Source organism: Eurypyga helias, unplaced genomic scaffold (genome assembly GCF_000690775.1).
Source record: "Eurypyga helias isolate BGI_N326 unplaced genomic scaffold, ASM69077v1 scaffold23387, whole genome shotgun sequence".
NCBI classification, from domain to species: Eukaryota; Metazoa; Chordata; class Aves; order Eurypygiformes; family Eurypygidae; genus Eurypyga; species Eurypyga helias.
The window spans coordinates 5,952-18,938 of NW_010262756.1; the positions used below are offsets into that span (position 1 = coordinate 5,952).

General features: G+C 43.1%; 1 protein-coding gene across 1 annotated transcript; it reads right to left on the reverse strand.

Annotated features, from left to right (window-relative positions):
* Positions 1-212: 212 nt before the first annotated feature.
* Positions 213-12,776, reverse strand: TXLNG (taxilin gamma). The gene is made up of 9 exons (XM_010155840.1): positions 12,479-12,776; positions 11,685-11,776; positions 8,214-8,384; positions 7,294-7,488; positions 5,433-5,552; positions 4,346-4,420; positions 2,399-2,491; positions 1,761-1,856; positions 213-734 (listed from the first exon to the last, which is right to left on the reverse strand). The coding sequence occupies exons 1-9, from the start codon at positions 12,774-12,776 to the stop codon at positions 414-416; spliced, it is 1,461 nt and encodes a 486-aa protein (XP_010154142.1). The 3' UTR covers positions 213-413.
* Between the last annotated feature and the right edge of the window lie 211 nt (positions 12,777-12,987).

Sequence of the window (12,987 nt, forward strand, 5' to 3'; positions counted from 1 at the left end):
TACTTGTCGTATACCGAGTGGCAAACCAATGAACAAAATCAGAACACTGTTCTTTGAAACCAAAAGAAGTGACGTGCCGCTACTATTTTCCCCGGAACGATGTTCTATCTGCACATGGTCTTCCACGACAGCGAGTTGTGTTATGGGGAGGAAACGCACATGCATCCTTTTATGGAAAAATATTTTCTTTTAAAAAATGAGGCAGATGTGCAACACAGTTGTGGAAAATTTATAGTTTTAAGCTATTTAAAGCTGCTATGCAGCTTCCTGTACCACATAAGTCCAGTAGTTCTAAGAAAATACAGATATGGTAGAAAAAGTAAGAAAATTTTCACCACAAAACCAAATAGTTACCACCAACAGAGAAAGTTATACACAAAATATATCTCTCAATACAGTGTTTACACTTCGTTTTAGTCTACAGATTCAGTGCCAGGAACAGGACTTGTCGAGACAGTCTTTTCAGAACTACTTGCCACACATGATTCCACGTCGGGTTGGATTCCTGGTTCTGTGTCAGTGGGAGTTCCCAGCTCCTCGTGGGAATTGAGCGTGCAGGACTGCAACACCTGCACAGCTAGATCCACATCTGCTTCCCTCAGAGAAACCTGTTCCTTAAGGACTTCTACCTTCTCATTCAGCTCGTTCCTTTCTGTCTGAAGGGCCCTGCACAGCTTCTCCAAACGCTCCAGTTTTATTTGGAAGCCCTTGTATTCTTTATCTCTTACTGTTTTCTGAAGGACAAAAGAAAATAAAAGCTCTGTGATCCCACGGATTTTTTTTTTTTTCCCCCTGCCACCATTAATTTGTTAAGAGAATCACCACTATTTAATCCTGACTATTAAGTAATTGGGCAGGTCAAGTTCCAGCTGCACTGGAGCACATCTCCTTAGCAGACTTGACCACGACACCCGAGACGGTTTGTCTAAGCTGGAGTGGCCACAGACACCTTCAGAAACAAGCGATGAGAACTATGTAACTACGGAATGTGAAGCGTGAGTGAGGCTCCCGATACGAAGCCCCATACCGCAGTCAACTGCGACCCAGATCATGGCAACTGCAGGGAGCACATGGGAAATCTACCATCCAGCAGCAGAATCCAGGTCAGAAGGCACCATACTCAGGGCTCTCCTAACCAGCTCCGCGGAAGAGCAGAGGAAGGTAAGCACTGCTGCATGGCAGAACCTGCAGGACCTGGCACAGTTCAGCAAGATCATACCCCACAGCCTTGGGGTCGACATCAAACAGCGCAGGCAGAACCGCGCATACGCCGGCGGCCAGCGTGACAGCTGCTGCGGCTCCTCTCTTGCTGGACTGTAGGTCCTGGCACCTCAGGCCCTCAGCAGCAGCAGCAATGCGGGAAGGTAACGGATCCCCTACACACGGGTTGTCCCCTTCATGGCTGTCTGGGGTATTTATTAAAACACGTTTCTGTTGCAGCGCCGACTGAGCTTTGCTCAGCACGTTAAAACGCAGCCAATTCGTTCAGCTTGTACCGCTTCACACACATCATCCCACCGACTGAGCAGTAAGCAAGGAAAGGGGAGGCTGGTTTTGTGCGTGTGCCACGAGTTTAAATTTGTAGAGCAGCTTTTTCTTGTCCAGGTCTGAGGAGACCGGTGCCATTTACACAACAAAAAACACCAGGCAGACAATCCAAGAAGAAGCTGCTGCTCTGTATTATTTCCAGTTCTCTCAAACCGAAAAGCTGCACGCAGCAGGCTCTAGCTTAGCCATACCGTCACTTAAAAGACAATTACCTCTTCAGCCATTTGCAGAAGAGCCTTGTTGTTGTTCTCCCATTTTGTACGCCACACGATGGTTTCCTTTTCCAGCTTCTTAATCTTCTTCGTCATCTGCAAAAGGTAAATAAAAGAACTAAGTTGGCAGCTTGTGCTGCAACCAAGTAGGTTTGCGTGAGTAATTCTGCTCCGCAGTGTCGCTCTCCAAGTCCAGCTGGAGTAAGTTTCTACAGAAGAGCCTTCCTGCACAAACCCCACCCCACCACTGCAGATTCCGCATTCAAAGAAAACGAGATCAACCCTTAAAAACAGCAGACTGCCAACCTTAAAGCAGAACTAATAAAAAGCTCCAGTAAAGTAGGTTTTAAAACGTAAGCGCGGCCAAAAAGACGGAGAAGTATCATCTGCCTTCGGTAACACGCTGAAACAGAGGACTTGGGTAATTATGCAAGTGTGTCTGAAATCAGGGGAAAAAAAAAAATCCCGCATTTCTTTCCGTTCTATGACAAGTTCTTATGCCCTGTCTTACGATCAAAATCAAATGCCAAAATCCTCCACCTGTCTTCTGAAGGCAAACACCGTTACAAAATCTAAAATGCAGCCCGCTAATGCATTTTTATTCTAGTTTTCACTGAACTAAGCGATCCTCTAAGTACCTTCTCCATTTCTTGCCTGAAGGTTGTAAAGAGCTCATTACTTTTTGCCATGGTGGTCTGGAATTCTTCAAACTTATCCATGTAGAGAGAAAGCTGTCAGGAAAGAAGCAGAAAAATTCATCTGAACAGCTGTACACAAATACAAAAATATGAAAGTACGAGGGAATATTAAACTCAAAATAGAAGAAGGTGAACTTTTAATCTCTTTTATGCTACCCTACGATTTCCATCCGAGGAACAGGCAGAACTTGTCTGAAAACTCGTTGTTCAGATTATACATGAGAGGAGAGTACCATGTTTATAGAACAGCAATATAAAGGAAAATGGGTATTATGTTCAGTAAAATGTTGGTTCGACACAGCTCATCGCCACGGACTTCAACATGCAGGAGATTCAGCCTGCCGTCAGCGACAGCAACCTGCGAAAAGACCCACCTTCCCCAACCAAAACTAAAGGCCCAGGCTGGGACGAAAACCAACACAACCAATGTCAAAAATTGAAACGCACATTCCCAAGCTGCGGAATCTGCCCAGCGAGAAGTAGTCACGGAAGGTTAACACTGCCGGGTCATTCATTTCATAACAAGAAATGCTGCGTTTTAGCACGAGCGTGAACATTCAAAGGCAGAATTTTCTTGCCCTGCAGCGCGAGGTCTATCATCAAGAAGGAACTGCAAGGTATGTTCGCTAAAACAGTTTTTCACAAAAAAAAAAAAATCAGCTCATGCTTCTTACTGAAACAGCTTATACCATCGGCGTTGTGATTTGATGTTCTGAGAGCACATGAGCATTTACCAGGGACTTTCTGCTCCATCCGAAGAGTAATCAGTTGTCTCAATCCTTACGTGAGGGGTTGCAGGACAACACAGCTCAAAGCACAGAATTACAGTATTTCCCCCTCATAACAGAGGAACTTTCCTAACAGGAATTATCCTACCCTGTCAACAGCAGACTGGCATGACTGCCGGTATTATGACCAAACTCTCCAGCCCATCTTTTGCTACCAAAAAGTCTGTTGGCCCCAGGAAACCGCAAACGACACGTGTTGTTACCATTAAAAATCGTAACAAAAAGGCAGAGGGATTTTGAATAAAAGGTAACCAACTTGAAAAAAAAAAAATCATAAAAGACCAAAGGCCTCAAAAACCTACTATTTGGGAGAATGAGGGTATGAATGAGTCCAAGGCATTGGACACCTGGAGGAAAGCAGGGGGTGTATATGCAATTATGTTCAACCACACGCATACACCCATGCTTTAAAGGCAACTGCTGGAGAGCCCGGAAGAGAATGAGGTACAGCAAGGGTGAAACAAAGGCCTTGAAACAGAGCTTGCACGGACACGCTCACGGTTTAACTCCAGTCAGCCGCTACGCGCCACCCAGGCGCTCGCTCCCCTCCCCCAGCGCGACGGGGGGTAGAATCGGAAGAAGGTGGTAAGAAAACCCATGGGTTGAGATCAGAACAGTTTAATAATTGAAAATAAAGGAAATGCTGCTGCTGCTACCTAATGAAAATACTACTAATACTACTACTGATGGTGCTTCAGAATGAGGAAGAAAACAGCAAGTGGAACAAACCAAGCTGTACAACCACCCCACCATCCGCTGACCAATGCTCAGCCCGTCCCAGAGCAGCGACAGCCAGAGAGGAAGAGTGAGCGAGACCCCCTGGCCAACTCCCCCAACTGAGCGTGACCAAACAGCACGTAACAAAACGTCAAGTCTTGACAATTTGTTCTGCACAACTGAAGAGTTACCTACTGGAAATTAAATTTAAGTCAATTAAAAAAGCCCCAGTACTTTTCATAAGTGGATTATTGCCTCCGATGAATCGTAACATGTAGGGTTTTTTCATATGCTGCGTTATACCCACTACAATCACAAATCCTCTAGTTATTTCTGTTGGTAACAACCGTTACGGAAGAGCACGGCATTAAAAAAAACATACCTGCTGCTTCAGCTGAGCTTCCTGTTGCTTCATCTGTTCACATTTGTGTCTGGACTCAGTAGCTTCTTTTAAGAGCTGAAAAAAAAAAAAAGGGCAAAAAGCCACATAGTGAAGAAAGCACTCCTAGGAATGGCCTGAAGAACCCGACCTACAATGAACAAAGGGTAACATCACCTAACAATCTTTTCTCACCTGGGTGTTTTGTTACTATGCTATACTTTCATATCTATGATTTATTAAAACATGTGCCAGCATGCAGAAATTATTTTTATTGAGATGTTTTTCTAATTGGTAGCTTGAGTCAGTGTTTCTATTTCGGTAGCAAGTTTGAACTGTGATATTTATACGAGTTCATTAGTGAACCGTATGTAACACAACTTTCATAACCTCCAATTTATTTTCCACCTCCCTTTCTCCAGTCACTGCCTGTCACCGTTACTAGTCTGATTTTTGCTTCAGCTTGACACCATTTCGTAGATTCATCCTTGGAGAGATGTTCATCAGCTTATGAGTCCAAAATGATGTCTTAGTAATACAGAACAAGCCAACACTGGATGATCATTTTAAGATCAGAGAGGAAAAGCAAAGTTTTTGCCTAGAAGTTAGAGCCATGAGGGACATTTAAAAAAATAACAACTTCACCCAAGTATTACTTTTTCACTGGAAGTGAACTTCGAGGAAGACTGCAAGCAAATTGCCAATTATTAACAGAAACTTCAAGCACAGTTCTGGGGACAGAGAAGTTATTCTACTTCTTTCTTATAGCATAAAACCAGAAGTTACAAGACAAGACAACAAGAAAATACCTTTGGTGTTTCACCATTTCCCAGTCTAAGAAAAATCTAGATGATATCCATCACTTTTTTGGAGAAAATGCAAACAGTAACAGCACTTGTCTGTGAACACGGACATTAATATCGTAGGCATCATACACAAACACACAAAACTTAATTCTCAGTCTGGAAGTTGAAATTTATCCTAACTTTCAAAGGACAGTCCCCTCAGTTTACTGTATTTGCCTTAAATCACAGAAAGTTTGGTTTGGTGGGTTTCATTATTTCTCTTAACATTCACAGAATCCACTTACAAACTCCCTTTCTCGCTGATGTTTTTCCTCCGTTTCTTTAATGAGTTGGGTAGTTTGCTGAAGTTTGGCATCCACAAGTTGCTGCTGCAGTTCTTTATGTTTGAACACTTTATCAATATGCTAAAGGAAGAAAGAAAATCACGTTAGTCAAATAGAAACAGGAAGCTGGTCAACTAAGGTAAGTGTAGGTGCCTGGGGAGATGGGTATGGTTTCACGCACAAGAAAAAGCGGCAGAAAGACTCCTACAGGCTTTTTTCCTCCTGCTGTCGCCATGCAGCCCTATTGTAAGGCATGTCGCCTCATTGCAGCCTGCCAGTACCTGAAGGGGCCTACAGGAAAGATGGGGGGGACTTTTTACAAGGGCCTGTAGTGACAGGACAAGGGGTAACGGGTTTAAATTGTAAGTGGGGAGGTTTAGATTAGAGATCAGGAAGAAGTTCTTCCCAGAGAGGGTGGTGAGGCTCTGGAACAGGTTGCCCAGAGAAGCTGTGGATGCCCCATCCCTGGAAGTGTTCAAGGCCAGGCTGGATGAGGCTTTGAGCAACCTGGTCTAGTGGAAGGTGTCCCTGCCCATGGCAAGGGGGGGTTGGAAATAGATGGTCTTTAAGGTCCCTTCCAACCCAAACAACTCTATGATTCTATACGTTGTGCCTACATGCTTTGTCCTTCAAGGCAGCTGGGTGCCTATTTTATGAAATTGGTATGGCACTGTCAGCCACTTCACACCCAGCATTTCAAAAACCCTGTAACAAGGAGTCTACACTAAATCTTTCTTCTGCAGTTGGAGTATCTCCCTCTAACCCTAATAGTACGTTCTTACGTCTAAAAGCTCTAGCCTTCACAATTCAAAAAAGCTCAAAACAAGAAATAGTTGATTTGGCTGACGAAATTCCACAAATCGCTGAAATTTCACAGTCTTGCTCCCATCCGTAAAGTAACACAAGGCAGCTTCCTACTTTTTCTCTTCCCCAAATTGTCTCATGGCAGATATGACTAACCCATGAGCGCAAAAGCTGGGGAACTTCAGTCTACGGAGTTTTCTAACTGATCCAGATTTAAAACCAAAAAAATCCCCAAACCAGCTAAGAAATTATATTCCAAACCTCCTATGCCAACTAAGAACTAATCGTAGCTGCAGAACTCCTCGAAGCTCAGTTCTCCCTTTCACAAGGGGAACTGGCTGTTTCCCATTGCTATAGCTTGGAGTGGCTAGCTCACGTACCGCTGCCAATTAACGCTAGCTCCGTTAGCCCTAAAATACAGTCATTTCCATGATACCAGTCCAAATGTGTTCTTAAAGCATGATCGCTCATTTGGTCCTATGCCAACAAGAAGAGGCACAATACACAAAGGAGCTTGCCAAACCCCCCCCAACCTTAATAAACCAAAACAAATAAAACTGAGAATAAATCTTATACCCCTTTCCGTTACAAGGCGAAATCATAATTCGGAGTAACTTCACATATTAATACATATTTACGTTGAAAACAACCTTTGGAAGCCGTTTAGGCCACTCAAACCAGTGTTAACTTCTAAGTTGGATGAAGTTGCTCACACCTCGCCCAGCTGAGTTGTGAATTCTCCTAAACCCTGGACAACTTATTTCTATTCAACCGCTTTCACTGTGAAAGGGTTTTTTTTTTTCCAATGCATCTTGAATTTAGATACGCAAAACCACACAGGAAAGGCAGACCATGGGTCAAACAGCTATTTAACCTTCCACAGCAGTGAGGTACCAATAGTAATTTAAGGTATGTACAACAGCTGTGAAGTATTAGGGCTTTTTCTCCCCTTTAAATAATATCTGACCCTTAGGGCCAAAGAACCAAGAGAATCCCAGTAGAAGCATAGCGTAAGCACCTCTTCTCGCAACGCGTACTGCTCAATGAGTTTCTTCAGTTTTTCCCCCAGTTCAATGTTTTCCTGACGGAGCTTGGCGTTATGTATACCATGCTGTTCCAGCTGAGCCTGGATTTCATTCAGCGTGATCTGGAAGTGTGCAGTTGCTTCTTTCCGTCTCTCCTCTTCTTCACGTGCCTGCTGCATGTTTTCTTCCTTTGTGCGAAAATGCAAACACGTTCAAGCCAAGCCATGCACCTTTTTTGCAATTTTTGAGTCAGAAAACAATGGTAATAATTCACTTCTGCACAGTTTCAGGTTCTAGAGTGCTAGCTTTAATATAAACCACGATGAGAAGCTATGCTGAGTACCCATATGAAGTGCATAGAACAAAGAATCTAGAACTTCCAAAGCTTTTAGAGAATCTTGTCCTTACCACCACCACTACTCGGAGGCAGCCGCTGTAAGGTGCTACATGAAGACCTTTGCCAGTGTGAGAATTACCCAGATGTTAAAAACCAGCACTGACACTCTAATGAAGTTTCCTACAGCGATGGCAGAGAACTGCCTCTTGGCTCTCTTCCATTTCACTCCCATCCATTATATTCTGACAGTTCCAAGCCTTTGATACCCTACCATTTCATGCTGCCGTTATTTCCAGCAGCCATCAGCACTGCTCCCAGAAAAAAATACGGCACGATCACACACTACAAGCAATGTGATCTGTTAACCAATTTGGGGCAGGAAAAAAAAATTAGTGAGTTGAACTCTCCCCACATTCTTTACCTTAAAATCAGGTACACTCGTGCCACATGCCACTCATCTTCTGCAGGTACATGTAACGGACAAAGGGGTGAGTAAAAAGCAGCAGGCTTGATTTTAAGCAGTAATCAGTGAGATTCCGCCACTGCTGGCGCTATAATTTATGTGAATAAACCAACCTTCAAAGTCTTGTTATGACGCTGAAGCTCCCGACAGAGAGATTCCAGTTTGCTACGTGCCAAAATGGCCTTGCTATGCTCACTCTGCAAGTGGACTTTCTCCTTCACAACTTGTGCTTGCTTCTTCTGCAGGATCTTCATCTGCTTTTGAACATTCCGGCTCTCCTCCAACTAATATTAGAGAGTACATTTATTAAACAAACATAGGTGGAACTATCTCCATGCATCTAGGTGAGCAGACTGAACAAGCTTTTAAACAATTCAGATGAAAGCAAGGAAGAGAAATAATTTCATTAAGACCCCCAAGCTGATCTTAAAAGAGAAATTCCCGTCATCCTCCAGACAATTCTAAATGTCTAAGGACACAAAATATACAAATTCCAACTTGACAAAAATTTGCGGTTGAAGCACGGGGACCAGGGGCCTGCGTCAGCCTGCATGCAGCTGCGGGGGGAGGACTCGCCCTGAGAAAGGAGGATGTGGCAGATACAATTAAAAGGCCAACCAAGACTGGCTTTTCAGCAAGTCACAACTTTTTCCACTCTCTAATCTGTAAGGTACACACAGCTGTTTATCCAACAGGTCTTGTTTTTACTACGAAAAACTCACTGAACTGTGTCCAGAGTTATTTCTTGTCAGCAGGAGCTCCTACCAAAAGGAGCACGAGTTTTTAAAACACTAGGGTATTACAGAAAGGAACAGCTACAACCAGCAGCTCTGACAAATCAAGTCAAATACTATTAGAGCTACACAGCCCAGACTTCGATGACTTAGGAGATTTGTAGTCTCAACCATCTGCAGCAAAATTATTTGTTCTATCTCCTTTAGGCCGTTGAGATGGTAGATGACAGCGTTACACTTGGTATACGGTGCTGACTTCAAAATCTATTCTATGACCATCCAGTGCATAGAAGTTTCTTGCATTAAGACCTAGTTAAGAGCAAGTTCATTACACATGAAACCATATGATTTAGTCTGTTCTATTGTAAAGAACGTAACAACGTTAAGTGCAACCCTGCCCCGTAGTACAGTGCCTCAGCCTCCGTACACCACAGGAAAAGAGGGCTGGCAATGAAGAACAGCACTGTGACAGAAAAGAACACAGTGCTGGTTTTCTGAAATAGCTCAAAATAATGCTGAAGCACAGGAGAAGGAATAAAGTTAATGACCTTTATGACAACAGTAAATTAAATGTACATTTAATCTACTTTACAGAAAATGAATGCTAAGGCAATGTTTTTATTTCCAAACATGAAAACCCCTTTACTTGGGTGGCCAGAAAAAAACACTTCAAGTGGCTGTGCTGTTTGCATACCTACGAAACTTCGGGCCTGTAAAAGCATGCCAGCGTGAGACGTATTGTCAAGGATGCAAACCTTCCTGCATCACAAACTGATCTCCTGACAGATTCCAAATTGGGGGGGGGTGGGTGGGAAAAAACTTCGTGGAAGATCTGTTGCCAGGAGAGAGGCATTCCTACCTTTATTGTACAGTCCTTTTCATGAGACACCACTGAAAAACCTGACAGTGAGCTTTAAAGATGATGAATCTTTAAAAAAAGAAAAAAAGCATTGTAGGTGCACTGTCATGAACAGTTCAAACCTCTGCTGGCATTAAAGCTGACACCTATGCCAGTGGTTCACCACCACTATCACAAAGGAAAGAATGTACCTTAAGAGGAACACAACCAGATCCAAACCTACGGGGAATAGAGTAACTCTAAGGCTTCTTCAGCTACGACAGAGCTACTGTGACACCTGTACAAGCTCCCACCCAACTTCCCAGCAGTTATGACCATCATGGGGAAACGATGGTGACTATCTAGGGACTGGGAACGCTTACTCTATCTACCTCGAGACCGTGGATCCTTTTGCAGGAGGGGAGGAAACAAAACGTGAACACACCTCTCCTGATTGCCAAGCTTCCTGAATGAAACCACAGTTCATTTGGTCTAGCTGTTCCCTAATTGTTTTGACCACTTTCCTTCAATTAGAAGACTCAAAGGGAAGACGGTGCAGACTGTTTTCTTTCTGCAGAAGCAAGGAATTCATGCCAACCTAGCTCCTCATGCCGGCCGTTATCACCACTGTGATTTGACACAGGAGCTGTTCGCTCACACAGAAAAGGCATCACATGCACAAGCAACTGCTCCTAAGAACTAACTGTTTTACCGCATTTTTCCCTCAATATCAAAGCTCATTCTTAGGTGGGCTCCCCGCTCTGGAGCTGGGCTAGGGAAGCATTATTGCTCCTCGTTTAAATGGAAGTGACCTCTTAGAAAAGCTGCTGGTTTTGAATGAAATTCACTCAGGTGAACAAGCATGCGCGTGTGAGAAAGAGCAAGGAAAACAAAGCAAAAAATGTAACAGACCTCCAAGGAGGACTCTGGATTTCATAAACAGAACCAACCTAAGCCTATTCTTCAGTAATTAGTATCACCTTTGTGAGTAAAAAGACTACCTCCTAGCTCATCCTCAAAGCTCTGGAGACATTATTACTCTCAAAGGAAAAATAAATTTATTTCGGAAGTTATGCTACGTTGTGCAGCCGTTACGTCCTTTTCAGAAACATTTCCACACACAATTCACTCGACAGCTACAGAAGGCAAGTCTGTTCTCAGGCTATCCGGTTATCTCTTCAGCTCTGCATTCACTCCTACAAGTATGCACCTACAAGTACGGTGGGAGAACATACGCGCACAGGATTTCCAGTCTGTCCATTCTCGTCTGTCCCTGTCCCGAGATGAACAAGTGAAGTATTTGGTCTCCAGGCACATTCTGAAAAGTCAGTTTATGAGCCTTCCCCCCTCCATTTTGCCATCAATTAATTTAAGAGCATAAATTATCATCATTTCTCCTAGTTGGGGTGGGAATGCACTTTATGATCAATTACTGCTACCACCTTCCCTTTTTGGTTTGTTACTGAAGAAATGCATGTTCTTCTACCCATGCCTTTCCACGATCACAAAGCACAAAGCAAAATTACACTTAGATCCTTCCAAAGTCCCTTACACCCTCCCAAAATCACCGAAGAATTAGGTATAAACCAACGTTTCCCCCCCTCCCAAATCTTGTTTCCACAGTATGTTCTTCCCCTTTATCCTAAAGGGTATAAATTATAAAATGCTAGCACAAAAGCATTATCAACAGACAGAAACTATGGAAATCATTACTCCCAAAAGAAACTCAGCTTTTCTGTTAATCCTAATGTTATGCTCCAGCACCGTGTTATCAGAAAGTTATCATAACCTATTTTTGCTTTGGATTTAGGCAGTCGCGTGGAAGTGAAATGACTACATGCAAGTTTGGCTGAAGCAATACTCATAACAAGCCTGGGTGTTATTTTTCTTTTTTCCCCCTACCAACACTGTGAAACACTCAGAATCGTTAACTGTCCTGTATTAGAAGTTTTTGCATTCCACAGTTAACGTGAACACACGACGAAGTCCTGCTGTCTTTACACATTACTTACCAGATCAGCATACTTCTTGCACAATGCTGCCAGCTTTTCCTCTGGAGTAGAAAGCGTGTTCAAGGCTTGCATTAATAATAGCACTTCTTTTCCTAGGAATTGGATGAAAGACAACCATATTGAGAGAAATCGTACTAGAAAAGCAGTCTCTCTATAGAATTAACATAAAGAACCATGGGAATTCAGTGAGAGTTAAGTTGTTCTCTGGTTTGATAGCTTCGTAATCCTAATGGATGATAAATGGGAAGTCATCACAGTAAGCGTAAATTTGTCTTGCCTATGTGCCATCACGTAACTTTGAGAGCAAAAGTTACTTGGAGCTTAAAACCACAACAATATTTTTGTTTTACAGTTTAATAGCAGCACAGATAAAAAGAAAAATCTGAACAGTGAAATTTAAAAGGTTAAGTTTTGCTAATAAAAGATATTCACACGAGTGTTTTTAATAAGCCTTGGGAATTTAAATATGAGCAGTGCTTTGGTAGCATTGAACATCGCAATCCAAAACTTAAAAGTTAATCCAACCACTGGAAAGTTAAAAAGAGCTGATTAGTGATTACCACATTATTATTATTATTAAAGTTCCTGTAAAAACAGCATTACCAGCAGAAGGATTCTCACATATGCATTAAGAACTGTCTTCTCCTAAGCAGAAGTACACAGTTTTTCAGAACATCCTGTTAAAGATGACAAGTTTAGCTACACAGAAAACTTGATGCAAAGACAGAAAACGCACGGCTGTTGTATGAAAACACTAAAGACATTTAAAAATCAAAATGCCGAAGAGAACATACCCAAAGTCTTCTCTTTGTGTTTTTCACTCTCTGGATCCTGTTGGCCATCAGGTGGATCAGTACGGGCTTCTTCTCTCCCAGGAGTCTCCTCACGAGACTCCCTAGAGCAGCATGTGGACCCCGGGTGCTTTCTGTTCTTCCCGATATACTCGGCTTCTGCCAACGCACACGTGTTTTCCAGGCCACAGCAGTTGGACTGCGCGTGCTGCAGCGCCGCATCGGACAATTCATTGCACTTGCTGTTCGCCAGCTGATCCTGGTTATTTGTGCCCATCTCCTGAGATCCAGCTTCTTCCATCGCACCGCCAACCAGCTTCAGAAGGGAAAGGAAGAAGTGTAAGTAAAACAGCCAAGAACCTGTAACTGAGAAACTTCCACCATCCTTTTTCACGGGCAACTAAGAGTAAGATTCCACCGTTATTCACACCGATACTCGCTGTTGTTCAGACAGGCACATAAGTGACTGGAGAGAAAATGAGCCTAAAGACTGATGGAAGAAAACAGCACAA